At 45.9% G+C, this 23,806-nt stretch overlaps 1 protein-coding gene and 1 pseudogene across 1 annotated transcript; both read left to right on the forward strand.

Moving 5' to 3' along the window:
* Nucleotides 1–3,347: 3,347 nt before the first annotated feature.
* On the forward strand, nucleotides 3,348–4,537 carry LOC109747990 (cytochrome P450 84A1-like; annotated as a pseudogene).
* A 14,176-nt stretch (nucleotides 4,538–18,713) lies between these two features.
* Nucleotides 18,714–22,998, forward strand: LOC109747994 (cytochrome P450 84A1). The gene is made up of 2 exons (XM_020307047.4): nucleotides 18,714–19,883; nucleotides 22,061–22,998. The coding sequence occupies exons 1-2, from the start codon at nucleotides 18,948–18,950 to the stop codon at nucleotides 22,721–22,723; spliced, it is 1,599 nt and encodes a 532-aa protein (XP_020162636.1). The 5' UTR covers nucleotides 18,714–18,947; the 3' UTR covers nucleotides 22,724–22,998.
* The last annotated feature ends 808 nt before the right edge of the window (nucleotides 22,999–23,806 follow it).

The raw sequence follows: 23,806 nt of genomic DNA on the forward strand, positions 1-23,806 counted from the left end.
ATGCCGACAGCTAGGCCGTTGGCATATATGCAAACCACAATTTTTTTAAGAAATAGTCCCACCTCGCCGAGGGAAAAGCAATTTGACCTGTTTAAATTGTTCACTAATCCATACTTTATAAGCTCCGGTATTCATTAGACTTATATGAAGAAAACGGACAATTATTGTGAAACTTTCAGTGCCCGGGCAGCCGGCCCGGTGCCCGGGCACTAAAGGTTTCACAGTGATAGTACGTTTTCAATGATGAATACCGGAGTTTTTAATCAATTCAATTATTACATTTTTAGATTTTTAGTTTACCGTCTGTATGGGACCCGGGACCCGGTGCGACGCCCGTGACACCGGGACCCTGGGGGTTAGGCGGTACGGGGGCCATGGGGGGTAGCAAAGCCACTGGAGCGTCACACCGGGACCTCATACATGCCGAACAGTGTGCTGGCATGTCCGAAGAGGCGCACGCGTCTCCGGGGTGTGCCCCCTCTCACGGACGGCGCCACCGCTGGCACCTGGAGGGGGGAAACGGCCGCGTTGGGTCTACACGGAGGGGATCTTACTTTGGCTTTTGCCCGGATGTTGCTCCAAAGTGTTCCTATGGGATGACCTAACACGACCGGGTGGAGAGTTCCACTGGTCAAAGCACGTCCGTGCAAAGTCAAAGGGCTAGATCACGTGGTCAAACGCTACAGGGTTAGGCGGGACGGGGCCCTGGGGGTAGCAATGCCACCGGAGCGTCGCACCGGGACCTCATACCTGCGGGGTGTTGTGGTGGCATGTCCGAAGAGGCGGCACGCGTCTCCGGGGTGTGCCCCCCCTCACGGACGGCGCCGCCGCCAGCACGTGGAGGGGGGAAACGGACGCGTCGGGTCTTCACGGAGGGGATCTTGCTGTGGGACTGGCCCGGATGTTGCTCGAAAGTGTTCCTATGGGTTGTGGAATTGCTACCCCCAGGGTCCCCGTCCCGCCTAACCCTGTAGCGTTAGACCACGAGATCTTTCCCTTTGACTTTACACGGACGGGCTTTGACCAGTGGAACTCTCCCCCCGGTTGTGTTAGGTCAGCCCATAGGAACACTTTGGAGCAACATCTGGGCCAAACCCACAACAAGATCCCCTCCGTGTAGACCCGACGCGTCCGTTTCACCCCTCCAGGTGCCGGCAGCGCCGCCGTCCGTGAGGGGGGCCACACCCCGGAGACGCGTGCCGCCTCTTCGGACATGCCACCACACCACCCCGCATGTATGAGGGCCCGGTGCGACGCTCCGGTAGCATTGCTACCCCCCAGGGCCCCCGTCCCGCCTAACCCTATAGCGTTAGACCACGAGATCTAGCCCTTTGACTTTACACGGACGGGCTTTGACCAGTGGAACTCTCCCCCCGGTTGTGTTAGGTCAGCCCATAGGAACACTTTGGAGCAACATCCGGGCCATACCCACAGCAAGATCCCCTCCGTGGAGACCCTACGCGTCTGTTTCACCCCTCCAGGTGCCGGCGGCGGCGCCGTCCGTGAGGGGGGCCACACCCCGGAGACACGTGCCGCCTCTTCGGACAGGCCACGACACCACCCTGCATGTATGAGGGCCCGGTGCGACGCTCCGGTGGCATTGCTACCCCCCAAGGGCCCCGTCCCGCCTAACCCTGTAGCGTTAGACCACGGGATCTAGCCCTTTGACTTTACACGGACGGGCTTTGACCAGTGGAACTCTCCACCCGATTGTGTTAGGTCAGCCCATAGGAACACTTTGGAGCAACATCCGGGGCAGACCCACAGCAAGATCCCCTCCGTGTAGACCCGACGCGTCCGTTTCCCCCCTCCAGGTGCCGGCGGCGCCGCCGTCCGTGAGGGCGGGCACACCCCGGAGATGCGCGCCGCCTCTTTGGACATGGCACCACACCACCCCGCATGTATGAGGGGCCGGTGCGACACTCCGGTGGTATTGCTATCCCCCCAGGGCCCCCGTCCCGCCTCTTCAGACGTGGCACCACACCGCCCCGCATGTATGAGGGCCCGGTTAGACGGGACGGTGTACCTGGGGGGTAGCAATGCCGCTAGGTGTTGCTTTGGGCCCTCCTACGGTTGTGGAAGTGTGGTGGCTGGCGCAGGCACCCGGCACGCAGCTCCGGGGTGTGCCCCCCTCACCGGTGTCGCTGTGGGGCACGGCGGCAGCAACGTCCGTGAGGGGGGCAATCGATATACCATCGGGGTATGTTTTTTTGTTAGAGAAGGCACATTTATGTTGTGAAAAAACCAGGAAAAAGTAAATAATATAAATAAAAAAAATAAAATATTAAAAAAATGAAAAATAGAGGTATGCCGGCCGTCGGCATACCTGCGCACACGGCCACGGATCGATGACGTGGCAAAGGGCGGGGATCGATGACGTGGCAACATCAATGGGCTAGGCGTATGCCGACGGCCAGGCCGTCGGCATAGATTTGCCACCCCACGGACCGGCGAGCGACGCGGATCGATGATGTGGCGGGCGACGCGGATCGATGACGTAGGGGCTATCCCGACGGCCGCCGTTAGCCCGTCGACGTAGACTGACACCGTCAAAAGGCCGTTTCCCCCCGGGTAGCCGGGCCCACGTTCTATGCCGACGGGCTCCTTTATGCCGACGGCCGTCGTAGGCATATTTCTCGCGACGCCGACGACTGAGCTTTGCCGACGGGTGCCGTCGGCATAGATGGATATACGCCGACGGCTTTTCTATGCCGACGGCTTGGGCTGGGCCGTCGGGATAGGCCAATCTATGCCGACGGGGCCGTCGGCATAGGTTCGGCGGTCGGCATCGCCAGTTATTCTGGTAGTGCACCTAGCTAGCTAGCTAGCAGTATAGTGTATAGGGGTTTTAGCTAGCTAGGTATTTTGGAGCTACGAAGAAGATCAATAGTACACAGCTCAATCTTAATTCGGCTCTTGTTATACTTTTTGGCAGTCGATGGATGCAATGAACTGAGTTTTGTCCATATATAATCTAGCTATACTTGGTTCCGTACGTGTGCATGTATCAATTATCGATTTTGCAATGATATATTTATCCATTATATGAAAATTTACCAATTTTTATGTGTAATATAACAGTGGCGTGCATGCAGGATTGAACCGCACCGTTAATGTGCTCATTACCTGTGGTGTTCAATTGTTGGCGCACAATACCAGTGGCGTTCCCCTGAAAGGCATGCCACTGATATTTTTTACCAAAGTCCACGGGCGAATGCTATTAGTTAGCAGATACAAGTGGCGCTCGAGTTCTATGGCAATGCCATCGGTATTTTGACAAATTACCAGTGGCATGCTGAATTCAAAGCACACCACCAATTGTCTAAACCTATAAAGTTTCTCCACCGGTGCCTCTTTTTTTCCAACTTTGAGCAACTGCTGAGCCTGACTTCACACTATGCATCTTTAATATGGTTCAAGAAGAGTGATGTACCATTCCTGGTGGTTTGCATCATCTCAACTACTGCTCCAACTATATATTAACCCGGCATCCTCCACTCTTCTCCTTACCCTCTACTCACGAGCGTTATAACACATCTACTGAAATCCACACAGTTGAGAATACCCCAAGAAAAAGAAAAGTAGAGCTTCTAGTTTGAGTATCAATAAATGGTGGGCTTGTCCAAGATCGACACGGAATGGCTCCAAGAGCCACTGACATGGCTGTTCGTTGCCTCGGTCTTCTTCGTGTTGCTTCAGCGGCGGCGTGGCAAGGCGCCGCCACTTGCCCCCAGCGCCGTATTCGCCGCCGATTGTCGGCAATATCTTCATGATGGACCAGCTGACCCGCCGGCACTTCGCGGCGCTGGCCAAACAGTACGGCGGCCTTCTACACCTCCGCCTCGGCAAGGTCCACACCTTTGCCGTGTCGATGCCGGAGTACACGCAGCAGGTGCTGCAGGCCCAGGACGCCGCCTTCTCGCACCGGCCAGCCACCATCGCCACCACCGACCTCACCTACCACCGTGCCGACATGGTGTTCACCCGCTACGGGCCCTTTTGGCGCCAGATGCACAAGCTGTGCGTGATGAAGCCCTTCAGCCGCCGCCGTCCCGGGACGTGGCTCGCCGTGCGCGACGAGTCCGCGGCGCTCGTCCGTGCCAAGGCCCGGCGGAGCGGCGAGACAGTGAATCTCGGCGACCTCATCTTCAACCTCAGCATGAACGTCACCTTTCGGGCGGCATTCGGCGCTGAAGCCACCGGCGACGGCGATGGACGGAAGCAGGACGAGTTCATCGCCATCATGCAGGAGTTCTCCAAGCTCTTCGGCGTGTTCAGCATCGGCTACTTCATCCCGTGGCTCGGTTGGGCGGACCCACAGGGCATCAACGTGCGCCTCCCTCGACGAGTTCATCGACAAGATCATCGACGAGCACATAAAAAGAGGCAAGAACCCTGACGACATGGACGCCGACATGGTAGACGGCATGCTCGCGTTCCTTCATCCCTGAAGCCAAGCCGGAGAAGGCCGCTGGCAACGACCTGCAGAACACACTCCGCCTTAACCGTGACAGCATCAAGGCCCTCATCATGGTACGTACACGCACGACCAAACATCCATTATTTGTTTCTAGCATCTACTCCCTTCCTTCTTTTTTCTTTTTTTATAAGACGTTTTAGGCAGTCCGCCTTAAATCGATTTGGGCGTATGTGAAATGTGTAAAACGTTTTATAAAAAGGAAAGGAAGGGGTATACCGTTCATTACATCTACCTGGCGACGGAGGTGTAAGCAAAGTAGCACCATGTTCTTCATGATAGAGAGACTCATATTTTGTCACTTTCATATACTAGTGAAAAAATTTCATTATAGAACTTGGCTTGTATATTCCAATGATGGACTTACTTAAATTACCCTAGGTCTTCATGAGCAAGCAAGTTGGATGCACACCCACTTAGTTTTTTTTTGAGCTTTCATACACTTATAGCTCTAGTGCATCTGATGCATGACAATCCCTACTCACTTGCATCAATATCAATTGATGGGCATCTTCATAGCCCATTAATTTTCCTAGTTGATGTGAGACTTTCTTCTTTTTTTGTCTTCTCCACAATCACCATATTCTATTCCATCTATAGTGCTACATCCATGGCTCACGTTCATGTATTGCGTGAAAGTTGAAAAAGTTTGAGAACACTAAAAGTATGAAACAATTGCTTGGCTTGTCATCGGGGTTGTGCATGATGAAATACTTTGTGTGATGAAGATGAAGCATAGCCAGACTATATGATTTTGTAAGGATAACTTTTTTGGCCATGTTATTTTGAGAAGACATGGTTTCTTTATTAGTATGCTTGAAGTATTATTGTTTTTATGTCAATATTAAATTTTTGTTTTGAATCTTATGAATCTAAACATTCATGTCATAATAAAGAAAATTATATTGATAAACATGTTAGGTAGCATTCCACATCAAAAATTCTGTTTTTATTATTTACCTATTCGAGGACGAGCAGGAATTAAGCTTGGGGATGTTTGATACGTCTCCAACGTATCTATAATTTTTTTATTGTTCCATACTATTGTATTATCTATCTTGAATGTTTTATATGTATTTTTCCTTGTTTTTGGCTTTTATAGAAAGGAATATCAAACGGAGTTCAAACGGAATAAAACTTTACGATGATTTTTTCTTGGACCATAAGACACCCAGAAGACTTGGAGAAGAGTGCAGAAGCCCTACGAGGAGGCCACAAGTCGTGGGGGCACACCCTAGGGGGGCGCCCCTAGGGCTAGTGGGCCCCTCGCAGACCTCCTAACCCTAATTCCAGCACTATAAATTCTCAAATATTCCCCCTACACCAGAAGCGTCCACAAAAATACTTTTCTGCCGCCGCAAGCTTCTGTTCTCATGAGATCCCATCTTGGGGACTTTTTCGGCGATCTGCCGGAGGGGGATTTGATCACGGAGGGCATCTACATCAACCTTGCTGCCCTACCGATGATGTATGAGTAGTTTACCACAGACCTACGGGTCCATAGCTAGTAGCTAGATGGCTTCTTCTCTCTCTCTCTCTCTGATCTTCAATACCATGTGCTCATCGATGTTCTTGAAGTTCTATCCAATGTAATTTTCTTTTGCGGAGTGTTTGTTGAGACCCGATGAATTGTGGCTTTATGATCAGATTATCTATGAATATTATTTAAGTCACCTCTAAACTATTTTATGCATTGATTTGGTTTGGCCAACTAGATTGATCTATCTTGCAATGGGAGAGGTGCTTTGTGATGGGTCCAATCTTGCGGTGTCCTCACCCAGTGACATAGTAGGGGTAGCGAGGCACGTATTGTATTGTTGCCATTAAGGATAAAAAGATCGAGTTTATAAGGCGTTACTCCGTTCTTATGAACTTAATGCTCTAGATGAATGTTGGATAGCGGTTGATGTGTGGAGTAATAGTAGTAGATGCCACTACTAGGGAAAAGCCTAGCAGCGGCGCGGGTTTTGGGTGTATCAGTAGCGCCGGTGCCCGCCCTACTGATACGGCGCCACAGCTAACTTGTAGCAGTAGCGCGTGTTGACACACGCTACTGCTATACATGGTTAGCTGTAGCGTGCGTTGCAGACAGCGCTAGTGCTAATTACCTGTAGCGGGTCTTATACCCCGCACTACTGCTATTACTTTCAAAAACTAAAAAAAATCTCGATCCCGTGCGTGTTGGTCAATGGCAGCAATGGTTCGATCTAGCGACGATTGGCGTCGCTGGAGGCATGAACGGACAGCGGAAGACCAGATCCGGCGGTGGCTGTTGGAGAGGGCCCGTTTCTATGGCAGAGCCAGGCCGCGGCATGGGGCTCCTCTTCCCGACCATGCCAGATAGCTCCGGGTCGTCCATGGCGACGACCTGCACGGGCATGGACATGGGAGGGTGAGTCAAACTAGAGGGAGAGAGAGAAATGGAAAACCGAGGGAGAGAGGAAGGTGATGGAGGCAGCAGCGGAGCTAGTCACCGGTGGTGAGGTGCTCCGGTGTGCTGGCGCGGGGCGGCGGCCTCCTAGACGTCGGTGGAAGACCGGCGAGCTCCTAGACGCCGGTGGCACGAGGCGGCGGCCTCTTTCGGCGCCACGGAGGAGGATGGGAGCATGGGCAAGGGGTCCATGTGAGAGCGTATGGAAAGTGAGAGGAGAGAGTGGCAGAAGAGAGGAGGGATTTGGGGGAGGAGATGGGGATTCAGCCGAAGATATGGCGACTTCACCTACCTCGTACTTAGTAGTAGCGAGGGGTATAAACCCGCGCTACTACTATCAACTTGGTAGTAGCGCGGGTTTATACCCCTCACTACTACTATGGCATGTCCCGGGGGGCACGGTAGAGACCGCTTAGTAGTAGCGAGGGTTAAAAACCCGCGCTACTACTATCAACTTAGTAGTAGCAAGGGGTAAAAACCCGCGCTACTAGTAAGTAGCAGTAGAGAGGGGTATAAACCCTCGCTACTAGTAAGCGTCTGCCTATAAGCTTTTCCCTAGTAGTGTGCAAGCAGGAGTCGGTCTACTTGTCACGGACGTGATGCCTATATTCATGATCATTGACTTAGATATCGTCATAACTATGCATTTTTCTATTAATTGCTCAATAATAATTTGTTTACCCACCGTATGCTTTATTCAAGAGAGAAGCCTCTAGTGAAACCTATGGGCCCCAGGTCTATTTTTCATCATATATTTTCAGATCTATAAAACCAAAAATTCAAAAATACCTTGCTACAATTTATTTATATTTACTTTAGTTTTCTCTTTTATTTATCTTTTATACATATCTCTATTAGATCTCACTCTTGTTCGTAACCGTGAAGGGATTGTCAACCCCTTTTTGCATTGTGTGCAAGTGTTTGTTAGTTTGTGCAGGTGCATATATTGAAGATTTACTTGTGCCTCCTACTGGATTGGTACCTTGGTTCTTAACTGAGGGAAATACTTATCTCTACTTTGTTGCATCATCCTTTCCTCTTCAAGAGAAAAATCAACGCAAGCTCAAGAAGTAGCAATTACTTAGGCGATGATGTACACTTCAAAATGGCCGAGGTAGTAACCTTCAGATACGAGCATGGGAAGCCTCTCATCAAACCTGAGCAGCTCCCGCATCTATCAACGATGATACGAATTGAAGATTCCATGACTGGTACTTGGAAACCTTCAGATACGAGGATGAGACTGACAGTATCTTGGTGCGAATTAAAGATGAGCACTACTTCAATGGAGTCGAGGTGTTGTACATTGAATTTGAAAAATTATTTCAGTTATTCAATCAAGATGCCCTCGACAAAACTATCGTCAGTTGCTATTGTCTGTAAGGATTATTTATGTAATTAAGTCTCTAGCTCAGCTCATTCATTGCATGTATAAATATCCTCACTATATTATGCAGATTGAAGATCCTTGAATGCAAAAGAGGACAAATCTATGACATTGGGTTCATTAACCCAAATACCGTAAATGAATATACGATACAAAAAACCCAAGGATACTGAGAAAAACTTGCTAAACGCGTTACTTCGATAACAAAACAGAAGGGAAATACTCTTTCCTTACAACATCAAGTGAGTGTTACTGTCTTGTGCATATTCTGTTTCGCTTACTCGAGGTTAAGTGTAATTGATGAGTTATGTGTGCGCAGCTTCCACTTTATTCTGTTAGCCATTCAGCTTGACACGGGACTAGTAAGTGTCTTGGACTCGAGACGTAAAGAGCCTAAGGAGTGGGTGGACATGAGTGAAATGCCCAAGAAGTAAGTTCAATCATTGTCGCACTATATGAACAACTTCCGTTCATTTCCTGATATCAAGTAATCATTTTCTTTGCGGGCAGTGTTTGGAAAAAGTTCACCAACAAGGTACCGGGTGAATGGAAAAAGGAGTTGCGATTTAAACACCCCAAAGTAAGTAGTACTAGCTAGTTCCGCGCATCTCTCGTTGATTCTAGTTTCAATAACATTATCATGCTTGATTATCATTTTGATTGAACTATATTCTTGTAAAGTACTTGTGGCCGGCACCCGGGAATAATTTATGTGGATATTACGTTTGCGAGTTCATTCGCCACTCGACCTCTGAGCGGGGCATATCTGCATAACAATTAGAAGTACGTAAACAATATTCACAATTTTATTTTATTACCATCAATTGTGTTGAGTTTCATTCATTCGTGTGTATATATATAGGTAAATTAACTGGGACACCTAGGTGCCCGGGCACCTTGATTGTTTTAGGTATGTACCGCGCATAATGAATGTTTGATTTGTTTCCTAATTATTCTTCATGCAAGACTTTCCATCTTTACATTTTATTTTCGTTTTTAACTATTAGGCATGCAAGACTTGCCATACAATAAATCATAGTAATATTTTATTTTCTTCTGAACTACTATGCGTATCTAATACGCGTATTTTTGTTTCCTAACTATCTAATACGGGTATCTAATACTTACTAATAAAATTATCTGCATACGCGGGTATATATAACCAGTAAATTATTCTCTGAACTATTACGTTCTATTTTATTAACTATTTAATATGAGTATCTAATACCTATTAACGAAATTATGTACATATCGGGTACGTATATACCCAATAATTTATGTAAATATATGGGTATTTAATACCTACTAACGATACCACAAAAAAACCAATTAACGATATTATGTACAAATACAGGTATCTAATACCTACTCATGTAATTATGTACACATGCGGGTACGTATATTCCAAATAATTTGTTTTTAGAACTATTTACGTTTTATTTTATTTTTTAACTATCTAATACGGGTATGCAATACCTATAACCAAAATTATATGCATTCTCATATTAATACATGGGATGGTCCATGAATTAAAGCCTTCCAAATTAACTAGCAATTGATGCATTTTTATTGGTTTCCCAATCAATCGCTAAACACGATCCAACGATGGAGAGGCAAGGTGCCCAGGCACCTAGGTGTCCCAAACTATATATATATATATATATATATATATATATATATATATATATATATATATATATTTTGACCCCCTTCTTTAAATTAGATCTGGGAGAAGCGGGATCAACTCCTACCAAATGATCGCATACAAGGAATTCAAGAGGAATTGGCGGCATTCTTTCTTGAGCGCGTCATACCTACAAACGGAGAATACCATCGGGAAGAGCAATGCGATTTTGGTAGATGTTAGGGATCGCAAGAGATGTTATATTGTATATATACATGATCATGTACTATATGTAGTAGCATCGGATAGATATACAAAAACAGGTTCACTAGTAGAAAAAGGGCCTATTGTCCCGGTTCGTGAGGGCCATCTGTCCCGGTTTGTGAACCGGGACTAAAAGGTCGTTACTAATGCCCTTGGCCTTTAGTTCCGGTTCTTATATGAACCGAGACAGAAGGTCCTCCACGTGGCCGCTGCGGCCAGCCCAGGACGGGGGGCCTTTGGTCCCAGTTGGTGACACCAACCGGGACCAATAGGCATCCACGCGTCAGCATCTGGCTGGAGCTGAGGTTTTTGTTTTTTTAAGGGGCTGATTTAGGGGTTTTGGGGGTTAATTTAGGTTGTTATTAGGTAGCTATTAGAGAGAAGTGTCCTCTCTTATATCTCCGTGCTTGGTTTACCAACGCTACGTACTGCTATGCCTAAACATGGCTTAGATTGAAGTGAAGGCAACATGTGGTGCATGTCGAAAGTAATACTAATCCTAACTTGATCAAGTTTGGATTGTACTACTTTCGACATGCACCACACATGCATGTTGCCTTCACTTCAATCCAATCCATGTTCATTTCACCCGCTGATATATAATAACTCTTCATGCGCGCATCACGCATCATCATATATAATAACAAGTCCTACTAATCATCATCATACAACTTCTACTCGTTATTAATAACAAGTCATACGATCATCATCCTCATAGTCATCGAACCAACCCTACTTAATTGTTCTTAGCACATGATCATCAGTATTAGGTAGGACCGAGATACCCTCTTTAAGGTAAAATAGCATAAAACAATATAGACCCTGACTCTCCATTATGGAGAATGCAGATCATCCTGTCTCCAATTCTTGCGCTTCGCTTCCTTTTGCTTCCAAGAACCTCCTTTCGACTGTCCATACATTTTTTCCATTCTTCCATTTGCATGTCTTCACTTCTTTTAGAAATCCGGTATGGACAGTTGAGATTCGTAGGATGACCTGGTTGTATGTTTAAAACATCAAGCCTACCATTCTGATACATCAAATGAGGCACACAATCCTCTGGGATTATCTGCTGAAAAATATAGTAATAACTTCATAGTTAGCAATGATGTACTAGTTTTAGAAGTATGCAAAATATGCACGGATGTCGTAATAGTAAGAAATCTTACCAGGGTATCTCCATAGTAGTTACCGTAGTTCAACACGTGCACTAGTGGCACGTATTGACCATAATGTGGAGGAGTTTTACAATAGATATTGTAATTCTCAAGATCAGTACAAAATCCGACCAGATGAGTTTTCTCCTTATAAGTTAACTCAGAGCCATCGGTGTAGTAGGTTCTATCTACCATGTTCCGCACATTGTTTGAACAATCAAAATAAGCTGTCAATGAAAATAAGCTGTCAACTATTTTGAAATGAACAATATAAATTAGCTAATAATTATGTTTGAGAAACTCACATAGCGGTAGAATTGGAGGCGTATCAACAAGGACTCAAATGTCCATATTGTCTTGCTCGATGTCAGGATCACCAAGATCCATGGTGACAAGCATACCCTCATCAAAACCATACATCTTGCAAAATGCTTCCCAATTTTTGCAACCAAAATGGGTTACGCTCTCAGAATTATACAGATTTACTTCAAAATCTATATCGGGTCCTTAGGTGAATTTTCTTTGTTTCCATACTTTCATGGTCTTCAAAACCCATCCTCTCCAAGACGTAGCCTCTTGCATGGCATGGGATAAGCTAGCCGAATTGTAAAAGATGAAAAGTACACGTTGAAATAGTTGAAGTCGTGCTTAATTACGAAAAAATAACACTTGTCGTCGTTGCGTACCGTTTCAACATCGAAGGTCTCCTCCAGCTTAATACTGAAGCGCCGATCTTCGTCCAGGTGAGGCCTGTCGCACTGACCTCGGTCGTCGTGGCACCAGTCGCACTCCCCCGGGAGACTTTCGTCGTCCGAGTACGACATTTCCTATGTTCATAATTCAAATATTAAACGTCTACAATTAAATATATGTACTAAAAAACCTAAGTTAGATCATTATTATTCATCACGGGTTGACTATCGGTTTGTCGAGTTTTTTCTTGAAAACTCTCAGCTCACATGGTGTATACATTCGACCGTTGGTGATGGTCGCTCCTCCATTTGTCCCCGAGTGCATCACACCAAAATGTCTAGCACACGGGAACAAAGGAGAAGCGACCCCCACGACAACAGTCGGGATTCTTCGTCCTCTCATATATATATGGTGGAACTCTCCCTCACTGATTCCTCTCTGACATTTGCGACCGTCGGTGATGGTAGCTCCTCCTTTCGTTCTCAAGTGCATTACACCAAATTGTCTAGCACACGGGAACGAAGGAGAAGCTACCCCCACGACAACAGTCGGGATTCTTCGTCCTCTCATATATGGTGGAGACTCGACAGACTTACAGTCAACCCGAAATATCGTTTAATTATGTTTCTAAAAGAGGATTTGGCTGGTCTCACCTCGATGTCGGAGGGGGCGGTGACGGGTACGATGGTGGGGATGATGGAGGGGTCGGGGGCTCCTAGATTTCTGCGAAAACAAAAACCCTATAAGCTATCAACTAATCATAGTGCTCTCCAATTTTAGCATTCAAAGTAGGAGTAGTTTTCCACTTTGAGCATTCAATAAGCAAAATCAAATCATAAAATAAAGTAGTATTCAAATTAGGATGCATTCAATTATAAGCAAAACTACATCATCTCCATGCGTCCGTACATCGTCGAATATTATCACTAATACACCTCGAATACTATCATACATATAGCATCGCTAGTACAGCTAGAACAGTAGAGCCCGACGGGTATCGGCACGGGCCGTGGACACCCAAAGGGACGGAACCATCACAGGATCATAGTTCCAGTGAGATCCCTGAAGAACCTGCCAGTTATTGTCGAACCTGCCCTCCAACACAACCATGTAGCGACGGACGTGCTGGTCCTCCTCGCTGACACGGTGACGTACCACCTCCGCGGTGTCCGGAAGCCTCGGCACCGTCACTAGCCCACGCGACCGCCACCAAACAAGGATCGGGTCAACGACTGGCTGGCTCATCACCAACCTACGCCCACCAGAAGGTATCACCTCCCAAAACCAGCCCGGCGGAGCCCAGTCCCGGACATGGCCCCTCTGATCAAGCCGGCCTCCTCCGCCGAGTCGACGACGAGGATGCGGGATAGGCATCGTCGACGTTGATGCGGGAATAATTGCTTTAACTAAAAAAACAAACTAGTTCTATTAATTTCCATGCTAAAAATAAACTACTTCTATAGTAAAATAAACTAGTTTAGTTAAATCAAATAGTTCAACTACTAATTAAGCACTTACTATAAATAAAATAAAGTAGTTTTATTAATTAATCAACTAGTTCAACTACTAAGCACTTACTATAAATAAATAAAATAAAGTAGTTCTTACTAAAAATAAACTACTTCTATATAGTAAAATTTAATAAAATAGTTTTATTAATTAATCAACTAGTTCACTACTAAGCACTTACTATAAATATATAAAATAAGGTAGTTCTTACTAAAAATAAACTACTTATATATATAGTAAAATTTAATAAAATAGTTTTATTAATTAATTAACTAGTTCAACTACTAAGCACTAACCTAAAATCAATATCTACTAATAATTAACCTCAATAAAAAATTAATACATATATGAAAAAAATGTATATAAACAAAAAAAATCTATGAACATTATATTCATACATACATAGCCACATCCATTCATCATATAGCTACCACATACATATATATATATATATATATATATATATATATATATATATATATATATACACACACACACATTATATATATGAAAAAATGCAATGAACAAAAAAATAATACAAATTATATGAAAAAAATAAACAGAGCCGTGGCGTGGCGGCGGCTCACATCGGGCGACGGAGGGCGACGGCGTGGGCGGCGGAGGGCGACGGCGTGGGTGGCGGAGGGCGACGGCGACCGCGGCGGGCCGGGGGCGGAGGGCGACGGCGACGGTGACGTACGGGCGACACGGCTTGGGGGCGCGCGGCGGAGGGCGACGGCGACGGCGGCGGGGGCGGAGGGGGCACGGGCGATGGGCGACGGCGTGGGCTCAGGGGCACGGGCGACGGCGACGGCGGCGGGGCAGCCTGGCGGCGTAGATCGAGCTCGCGGCGTCGTCGGGCGGGGGAAAACTGGCGATGAAAATCTGAAAATTTCCTAAGTGCTGGCTTATATAGCAATGGCTTTGGTCCCAGTTCGACGCACAAACCGGGACCAATGCCACCTTTAGTCCCGGTTGGTGGCACCAACCGGGACCAAAGGCCTCTTTTCAGCAGCCCAAAGGGCGGGAAGCAGAGGGCTTTGGTCCCGGTTGGTGGCACCAACCGGGACTAAAGGGTGGGCATTGGTTCCGGTTGGTGCCACCAACCGGGACCATAGGGGAGCATTGGTTCCGGTTGGAGCCACGAACCGGGACTAATGTGCTAGCGTGGTGCGGTAGGAAGTTTAGTCCCAGCTCGCTAGCTGAGAGAGCTCAGCACCTGTTTATAAGCTGCGTTGCAGCTCAGGTGCTGGGCTCCTCTCTAATATGCAGGCACATGCCTACCCTTGTCACTGCCATGTTGGGCCTATTGGGCATGCGGGCCTGCATCCTGGCCCATGTGCAGATGGGTTTCTAGTCGTATACAGGCCGTGTGGCCCATTAGGCGGCATTTTTTTTCCAGTATTTTTTTTGTTTTTTGAATTATTTATTTTCTTTTGATTTTTGCTTTATTTTTTTTATTCTTTTTGCTTTTAGCTCAGAATAATTATAAACTTTCGGTTACTCCATTAGTTTCCAAATTTGAATAGTTTAAATTTTAATTCTTTACGAAAATACTAGAGGTTTATAAAAGCTTTTTAGTTGATTCCTTTTGCTATTAGAGTTTATAAAAGCATTTCAAATGAACTCTGAAAAGGTTGAAAGTTTGCATGGTATCATCATTTCATCCACATAGCATGTTCAAGAAAGTTGAGAGGGTTACGGCAAAAACTGGATGCACTTCGTGTACAAAACGGACAATCTCTTTCAAAGTATCAGAATTTCATACGGAAACTCGTCTGTTACAAAGGGATTTCATTTTTTAAAACTTATTTGAACTCCTGACTTTTTGTGTGTTCAAAATGCACCATTCAAAGCCACATCATCATTTTTCAATCCTTTCTAATTTCATTTGTTATTTTTCATGCATTTACTAATTATTTTGAGCTATAATACCCTAAAATTGAAAAGCATTTCAAATGAACTCTGAAAAGGTTGAAAGTTGGCATGGTATCATCATTTCATCCACATAGCATGTTCAAGAAAGTTGAGAGGGTTACGGCAAAAACTGGATGCACTTCGTGTACAAAACGGACAATCTCTTTCAAAGTATCAGGATTTCATACGGAAACTCGTCTGTTACAAAGGGAATTCATTTTTTTAAACTTATTTGAACTCCTGACTTTTTGTGTGTTCAAAATGCACCATTCAAAGCAAAGACTGATTTAATGGTGCATATTCAACACACAAAAAGTCTGTAAAGATCGCCAACCCCAACATAAAAAAATGAGCATAGATGCGCTTATAGAGAAAATTCAACCTAAATTCATAATAAATTTTTATGAATTTCAGAAAAACTCACTTTGAATTTAGGTCAAATTCCCTGTATAAGGGCATCTATTTTCATTTTGAGAGGAGCTCAACAAGGCAGAGAGGGACGGGCTTATAAACCGGTGTGAGCGCCCTTCGGTTGGCGAGGTGGGACTAAACTCTGGCCGCAACGAGGACCAACCCTTTAGTCCCGGTTTGTGGCACAAACCAGGACTAATGGTCATGGGCCAGGGGCGAGGCGCATTGGTCCCGGTTCGTGCCTTGAACCGGGACCAAAAGGTCTAGACGAACCGGGACCAGTGGCCCACGTGGCCCGGCCGCCCCCCTGGGCTCACGAACCGGGACTAATGCACCCCATGGGTCCCGGTTCGTGCGGAACTGGGACTAATGGGCTGGCCAGGCCCGAACGAAAGCCCTGTTTTCTACTAGTGGTTGTTCGACCAAGCACGGAGAAATAGAGGTCACTTCTCTCTATATATGGATGTTGTGTAATTAATGGTTCCTTTATTGCTATATGTAGTAGCTAGCGTCGAGTTGAATGGAAAGCATAAGTGAAAATGAAACCCTAAATATAAAATAATTGAAGGGTAAACACAAAAAAAAGGGGAAACACAATATGAAACCCCTAAACCCCTCCTTTAAATAAAATCCCAGCACCTGACAGCTGCTAACGCGTGGCTGCCTTTTAGTCCCGGTCGGTGTTATCAATCAGGACTAAATGTCATCCTGCCTGGGCGGCGCACAGAGGCCACTTGGAGCTCCTTTAGTCTGGGTTTGTAACCCAACCGAGAGTAAAAGTGGGGGCCTTTAGTCCCGATCGTTTAGTCCCAATTGCAGAACCGGAACTAAAGGCCCTTTAAAACTGGAACTGATGCCCTGTATTCTACTAGTAAGGAGCTGAGCACGACGGCGGCAGATCTGCGCCTTCCGCACAAGACCGGAGGCCGGAACGGCCGACCGTAAAACCATTTGGTTTGGACTAAAGTATGTACGGTTGCGTGGAGATGTCCAACCCAGGGTTGTGAGTGTGCACGACTATCGACGTGTGCTGATCTAGCTTGATTTATTCATTGAAACTGGGAGCTGTAGCATGGGGCGACTCAAGTTTGGTGGTGCTAATGATCAAAGAGTCTTGAGCTTCGGAGTGAAACTCTAGGTCTAACCTGGCTGTACATTGACATGGTGGTGTTATACAATATATCCTTGTTGAAAGTGTTGTCCGTGCTTTGCCCAGACTTCTTCGGAATGAACACCGAAGATCTAACCTCCATGTATGGATTTGACAACAAAGACGCTTGTGTGTTTTTTTTTCTAGAGGCATCATTTTTATGCACTTTTCCCACAGTCCGAGTGTTGTCATCCATGGTGGTTGTTGTTGGGTGCTCGAGTTCGCTTCGACAGGATTTCAGTGGTTGCATTTTATTTTTCGCGTTTGTATTAGTGTTGGTTGTGTGCCTCCTAATCGTGCTAAAGTCAAGCATGTGACCACAGTGCTTGTATTTTCTTAATGCGACACCTTCAGTAAATAAAATTCGCCGTTCACCAAATGACTGCAATTTAAACACCAAGAGACAGGACGCATCTTGCTATAAACGAGAACTTGGAAGCTGTGGCTCGCTGACTCCCATTCATTAGAAAACTGACATATCGTACCTACTACTACTATATACTCTAGCACTACGATCGATCTGGAACCGTTCCGGCCCCAACGCATCTCTGCTCTCTGGCGCAACATATATCTTATGCAATCATTCTCGGTCCATCTGCCGATTGGCTACGTGGCACTGCTGGCCGGCCCTGTTGGCATGAATACGTGGCTCATTACAGTATTGATTAGAGTTCGGTCAGAATTGAAGAATCCACAAGATAGCACGCCGTGCAGGTTCCTGCATGCTGGGAATCTTTAGGACAAAATAAAAAAAGTTTGAAAAAATTCCAAAATTTTATGTACACGCACGTATAGCAGTGTAGTATAACATGCCAAAATTTCGCTAATATACATATGCTTGCATGTGATACATAAAAAAAGACAAAATACATGCAAATTTGGGGCCAGTTTTTTTCGATTTTGAGCCAAAATTTTGTCTTTTTTGTGCAGTGTATACAATAACGGGCACATGCATGCATATTCATGTATTATTTTTTTTCAAATCTTTTAAGCACTTGTTTTGGTGGGTTCAAAATAAAGTACTCCGTTGCCCCATGTTCTGAAAATCCATTTTATTGAGTCAGGCCCTGATCGATGATAAGCCTAGTCAGATGCTTATTACCGTAAGAACCAATGCAGAGATGCCTGCAGTAAATTGTCAGGAAACAACATCCACATCTTGTGAAATTATTTAGAACAAGTACGATCTGACATGGATACTCTAATTTAAATCACAGTATCCGTGCATATGGGTACTAGACTACTATTGCTGCAAAAATCTTGATCCAGATAACAAATCGACATGGCTTGTGCATAGGGATGCCATTGCTGCATCAGCTCTCATAATTAAGCTAATTTTGACAAATTACCAGTAGCATGCTGAATTCCAAGCACACCACTAATTGTCTAAACCTATAAAGTTTCTCCACCGGTGCCTCCTTTTTCTCAACTTTGAGCGACTGCTGGCCTGACTTCACACGATGCATTTTTAAAATGGTACAAGAAGACTGATGTATCGTTTCTGTTGGCCTGCCTCATCTCAACTTAGGGAGAATAGCATACGGAAACCAATATTCAATGAAACCTTTGTGAAAACTATATTTTAAAGTTTTGGAAAAATCTGAATAAATACGGGATGTTAAGAGGGTGATGTTTTATTGCCATGCAAAATTTCATGTTGAAACACATTACGAGATATGACCCTCTTAGCATCCTGTATTGTTTCAGATTTTTTTCAAAACTTTAAAATATGGTTTTCACAAAGTTTTCATTGAATATTGGTTTCCGTATGATATTCTCCCCTCAACTTCTGCTGCAACTATATATTACCCGGCATCCTCCGCTCTTCTCCTTACCCTCTTACAACACATCAACCTGAAACCTGCACTGCACAGTCCAGAATACTCCAAGAAAAAAAAGTTAGAGTTTTTAGTTTGAGAACCAATAAATGGTGGACCTGTCCATGATCGACATGGAATGGCTCCAAGAGCCATTGAGATGGCTGTTCGTCGCCTCGGTCATCTTCGTGTTGCTGCAGCGGCGGCGTGGCAAGGCGCCGCCGCTGCCCCCAGGACCGTATTCGCCGCCGATTGTCGGCAATATCTTCATGATGGACCAACTGACCCACCGGGGCTTCGCGGCGCTGGCCAAGCAGTACGGCGGCCTTCTCCACCTCCGCCTCGGCAAGGTCCACACCTTCGCCGTATCGACGCCGGAGTACGCCCAGCAGGTGCTGCAGGCCCAGGACGCCGCCTTCTCGCACCGGCCTGCCACCATCGCCACCACCTACCTCACCTACAACCGCGCCGACATGGTGTTCGCCCGCTACGGGCCCTTCTGGCGCCAGATGCGCAAGCTGTGCGTGATGAAGCTCTTCAGCCGGCGCCGTCCCGGGACGTGGGTCGCCGTGCGCGACGAGTCCGCGGCCCTCGTCCGTGCGGTGGCCCGGCGGAGCGGCGAGCCTGTCAACCTCGGCGACCTCATCTTCAACCTCAGCATGAACGTCACCTTCCGCGCGGCGTTCGGCGCTGAAGCCGCCGGTGACGGCGATGGCCGGAAGCGGGACGAGTTCATCGCTATCATGCAGGAGTTCTCCAAGCTCTTCGGCGCGTTCAGCATCGGCGACTTCATCCCATGGCTCGGCTGGGCGGACCCGCAGGGCATCAGCGTGCGCCTCCGCACTGCGCGCGCAGCCCTCGACGAGTTCATCGACAAGATCATCGACGAGCACATAAAGAGGGGCAAGAACCCTGACGACATGGACGCCGACATGGTAGACGCCATGCTCGCCTTCCTCCCTGAAGCGAAGCCGGAGAAGGCCGCTGGCGACGACCTGCAGCACACGCTCCGCCTCAACCGTGACAACATCAAGGCCATTATCATGGTACGTACACGCACGATCAAACATCCATTATTTGTTTCTAGCATCTGCTCCCTTCATTCTTTTTTATAAAACGTTTTAGGGCCAGTTTTTTTATGGCTTAATTTAGAAGCCTCGATAAATTTTGGGAACGGCTTATTTTTTAAGCTAGAAAGAGGTAGTTTATTTTTTAAGCCACCCAAAAAAACTCAGGCAGTTTATTTTTTAAGCCGCCCAAAAGAACTCGCCCTTAGTCTGTCCGCTTTAAACTGTTTTGGGCGTATGTGAAATGTGTAAAACGTCTTATAAAAGGGAATAGAAGGAGTATACAGTTTATTATATCCGCCAGCGGCGGCGGTGTAGTCCTTTTTTTTGCAGGGAAATTTTGATTTATTCATCTTTAATTTTGATAGTATAATGAATACCAAAAATAATAAAAATTAGGAATGACTAGATCTCAGTTGAGAGAGACTTAACCAAGTCTCAGTCAAGTGACACAACATATACAAGAGAAGAAAGAAAAAATTAGAAGAAAATTTTACATAACTCTCCATGCAAGATCTCATGAATATAGAATCGACTCAGACTTTATTAAGTCTTAGTCGACTGAGAATTAGCAATCCCGATAAAACTTATACATATAGACTACATGCACTGAAATGAGTTAAAGACGCACTGCCATCATCGCCCCTCTCTCGTCGGAGTCGGGCACAACATGTTTTTGTAGACAGTCAGGATGCCGTCGTGCTAGTCTAAAACACCATGACGACACCGCGCGGGGAGTCGGTGTGCAGCAGCGGTGGCAGCGCTAGTAGCTTGCCCATGGTTGCGCTTCTAAAACAACGTGCTCATTCTTGAGTTACACACTATCAACATTTTGTCTTGTGCAAATTGAGTATTCACAGATGTGCAACTAATTATTTTAATTTTTACAATTATTAATTCAACATTTTATTATATATTTTTCTAATCTTAGATGTAAGGTTCCCATTTTGTTATGTGCAATTTGAATAGCGATGGTACTTACCATTTTTCTCTCGTAGATTTTTTATAAATTGGCTTCCAACTGTAAATTGCAAAAAACACAGGAAAAATGAAAGAAACAAATAAAGGAAAAATACATCTTGGATTTTACAGAAACGTAGCCTTTTTGTTCTCTCCGAGGAAAAGGGCCATAACGGCCAATATGAGCAGGCCCAACCAGCCTCAAAAAGGAGACCAAAACAAACAAACGCCCTCCAAATAGCAATTCACTTTTCGTTTTTATTTATTTATTAGATCTGAATATTTTAATTGCTATAGAAAAAATTCTAAAAAACATTTTGTTCTCATTATAATGGTATGAATCTTTCATAAAGTATTTGTATAAATGTTAAAAATACAAATTTAAAAAATATAAAAAAATCAAAATTTACACAAACACTTGTTTAAATTAAAACGACTTCTTAAATTGCACAAACATTTTAACTTGCAAACACTATAAAAGGTGTGAATAAGTTTAAAATTTAATAAACATTTAGAAAACATGATTATATTTTTTGAATTACATGATTCATTTTAAAAGTACATGGACACTTTTTAATAGTGTATGTTTGACAACATTCCTGTTGAACTTTCTCGCGAAAAAATAAAAACAATCCCTGTTGAACTGGTAGAATATTTATGTCTTCAATGCAACGCACGGACAATTAATTAGTAATCAAAAATGAATTCGTACTATCCAACATATTTTTTAGAAACAATTATAGAACCTTATAACTGTTCATCCAGCAACACTCATTGAAATTTCGCCATGCATGAGACTGCTCTGTTTTTATGTATGACATATGATATACTGTAAGTACGTCATATGACTATGAGACTAGCCACAAACGGGAATAACTTAGACATGCATATGTTACTAGTCTATGTTATTATCTCTATAGTGAGGAGTAACATATGTGTGATGTCATGCAACACTTCATTTATTAGGTCGTAGACTCATCTTGTCTTGATATGTGTGATGTTACTTATATTATGAGTAACTAGCTATGTTACCACATGCCTCTCTTTCGTCATTTATTTACTTTCACATCATATATTTTGTCTAGATATATGTGATGTTACCACCTATGTTACTCCCACCGTGGGTAGTCTGAGACTGCTATGTTTTTCCATGTGTAATAATAAACTAACGTGGTGACGCGGCTACGTGCATGCAGGACGTGATGTTTGGTGGGACGGAGACGGTGGCGTCGGCAATAGAATGGGCAATGGCCGAAATGATGCATAGCCCAGATGACCTCTTGCAGCTGCAGCAGGAGCTTGCCGATAAGGTGGGTCTCGACCGAAACGTGGACGAGGCAGACCTCAACAACCTCTCCTTCCTCAAATGCGTTATCAAGGAGACGCTCCGGTTACACCCGCCCATCCCGCTCCTCCACCGTGAGAACGCCGAGGACTGTGTGGTCGGCAGCTACTCTGTGCCCCGGGGCTCGAGCGTCAATATCAATGTCTTCGCAATGGGCCGCGACGCCAGGGTGTGGAAGGACGCCGACACATTCCGTCCGTCACGGTTCATGAAGGGGGAAGGGGAGGCAGCCGGGGTCGACTTCAAGGGCGGGTGCTTCCAGTTCCTGCCGTTTGGGTCTGGTCGTCGCTCGTGCCCGGGGATGGCGCTCGGCCTGTACTCGCTGGAGCTCGTTATTGCGCGGCTCGCCCATGGGTTCAACTGGGCGCTGCCCGACGGTAAGAAGCCGTCGGAGCTCGACATGGGTGACATTTTCGGCCTCACCGCACCGCGTGCCACAAGGCTCTGGGTCGTGCCCACGCCCCGACTTACCTGCCCTTTGGTTGTTGATGTCGACGCCGCGTGCCAGACATGATGTCGTGCGCGCACAGCTGATGGTATCTACCAGCTGCGCAGGGTGTGAAGGTGTTTGATTAGCGTGTTAGTTAATCTAGTTGTAGCTATAACTATTTCCCCTTTCGTGTTAGATATTTCCTAGTTTCGTTCATACAAGATCGCACCCCTATAAATCGGTTGCCTTGCACGTGGAATAGCACGACCTGTTGTTGGCATCGTGGAGCTGTGGGTCACGATCGTTCCTTTCATCATGAATAAAAAGGAGAGCCCTACTTCAGTGCTCCCCTAACTCAATTTTCTGGGGGTATTCTTAACCCCGCCAAACATTTTTTTCGGCCCGCCGTAGCCCATACCAAGCCCCACATAACACGTATAACCCATACGTACGTATACGGTGCCCTCCCCCAAAAAAGAAAAGATGACACGACCCCACGACCAGATACAACCTGCCGAAGCCAGCTCCATCAATCACGTAGCTCCATCATCCACGCAGCTCCTCCATCATTCTGTTGAGGTTCTCTACGAATATGGGCGGCAGCGATCTCGTCGCTGGCGATCTCGTCCGAGAGCACGCGCGGCACCGTCATGAACCTCCAGCGGTCGCAGGTATCGCATCCCCACTCATTTGTCTCGCTCGTGGCAGCATCAAACGAACTGCCGCCGTTTTCGTGGCAGTGGTTAACCTAGCGGGACAGGTAACCTACCTTTCCGGTGGCCCAGGCCATCGCGGATCTTATACTGGTAGTGATGCTCGTCGTGATACAAAGTGATCACGCGAGCTAAAGCGGGTTTCTTCTGTCTAGGGTTAACCTAGCGTAGGTTGCCGTTGGTTGTGTGCACAACGGCTTCGTTATTTGATGCGGCGGCTAATCTAGGTATCTGGTGGCGTAGGTTATCACGGGTAGCACTGCTTCTCGCGATCCAAAGTGATCATGACTGGTGCCATGGGCATCTTCCTTACTAGGGTTGACGTACCTTATCGCCGATGACCGGTGTGGAGAGGGGGGAGGATCCATGGGTGGTCATAGGTCGTTGGCATCGGTTGTGTGCACGATCTGAACGCCCTCGGCTGGGGTAGTTTACTTAACGTTTGTAATCCTGT

This window comes from Aegilops tauschii, chromosome 1 (genome assembly GCF_002575655.3).
Source record: "Aegilops tauschii subsp. strangulata cultivar AL8/78 chromosome 1, Aet v6.0, whole genome shotgun sequence".
Lineage (NCBI taxonomy): Eukaryota > Viridiplantae > Streptophyta > Magnoliopsida > Poales > Poaceae > Aegilops > Aegilops tauschii.

Excerpts from the sequence above, each read along its gene's own strand:
- LOC109747994 (XM_020307047.4), top strand. The coding sequence starts at position 18,948 with ATGGTGGACCTGTCCATGATCGACATGGAATGGCTCCAAGAGCCATTG. Across the intron at positions 19,884-22,060 it reads ACATCAAGGCCATTATCATG|GACGTGATGTTTGGTGGGAC; the intron begins GTACGTACACGC and ends ACGTGCATGCAG.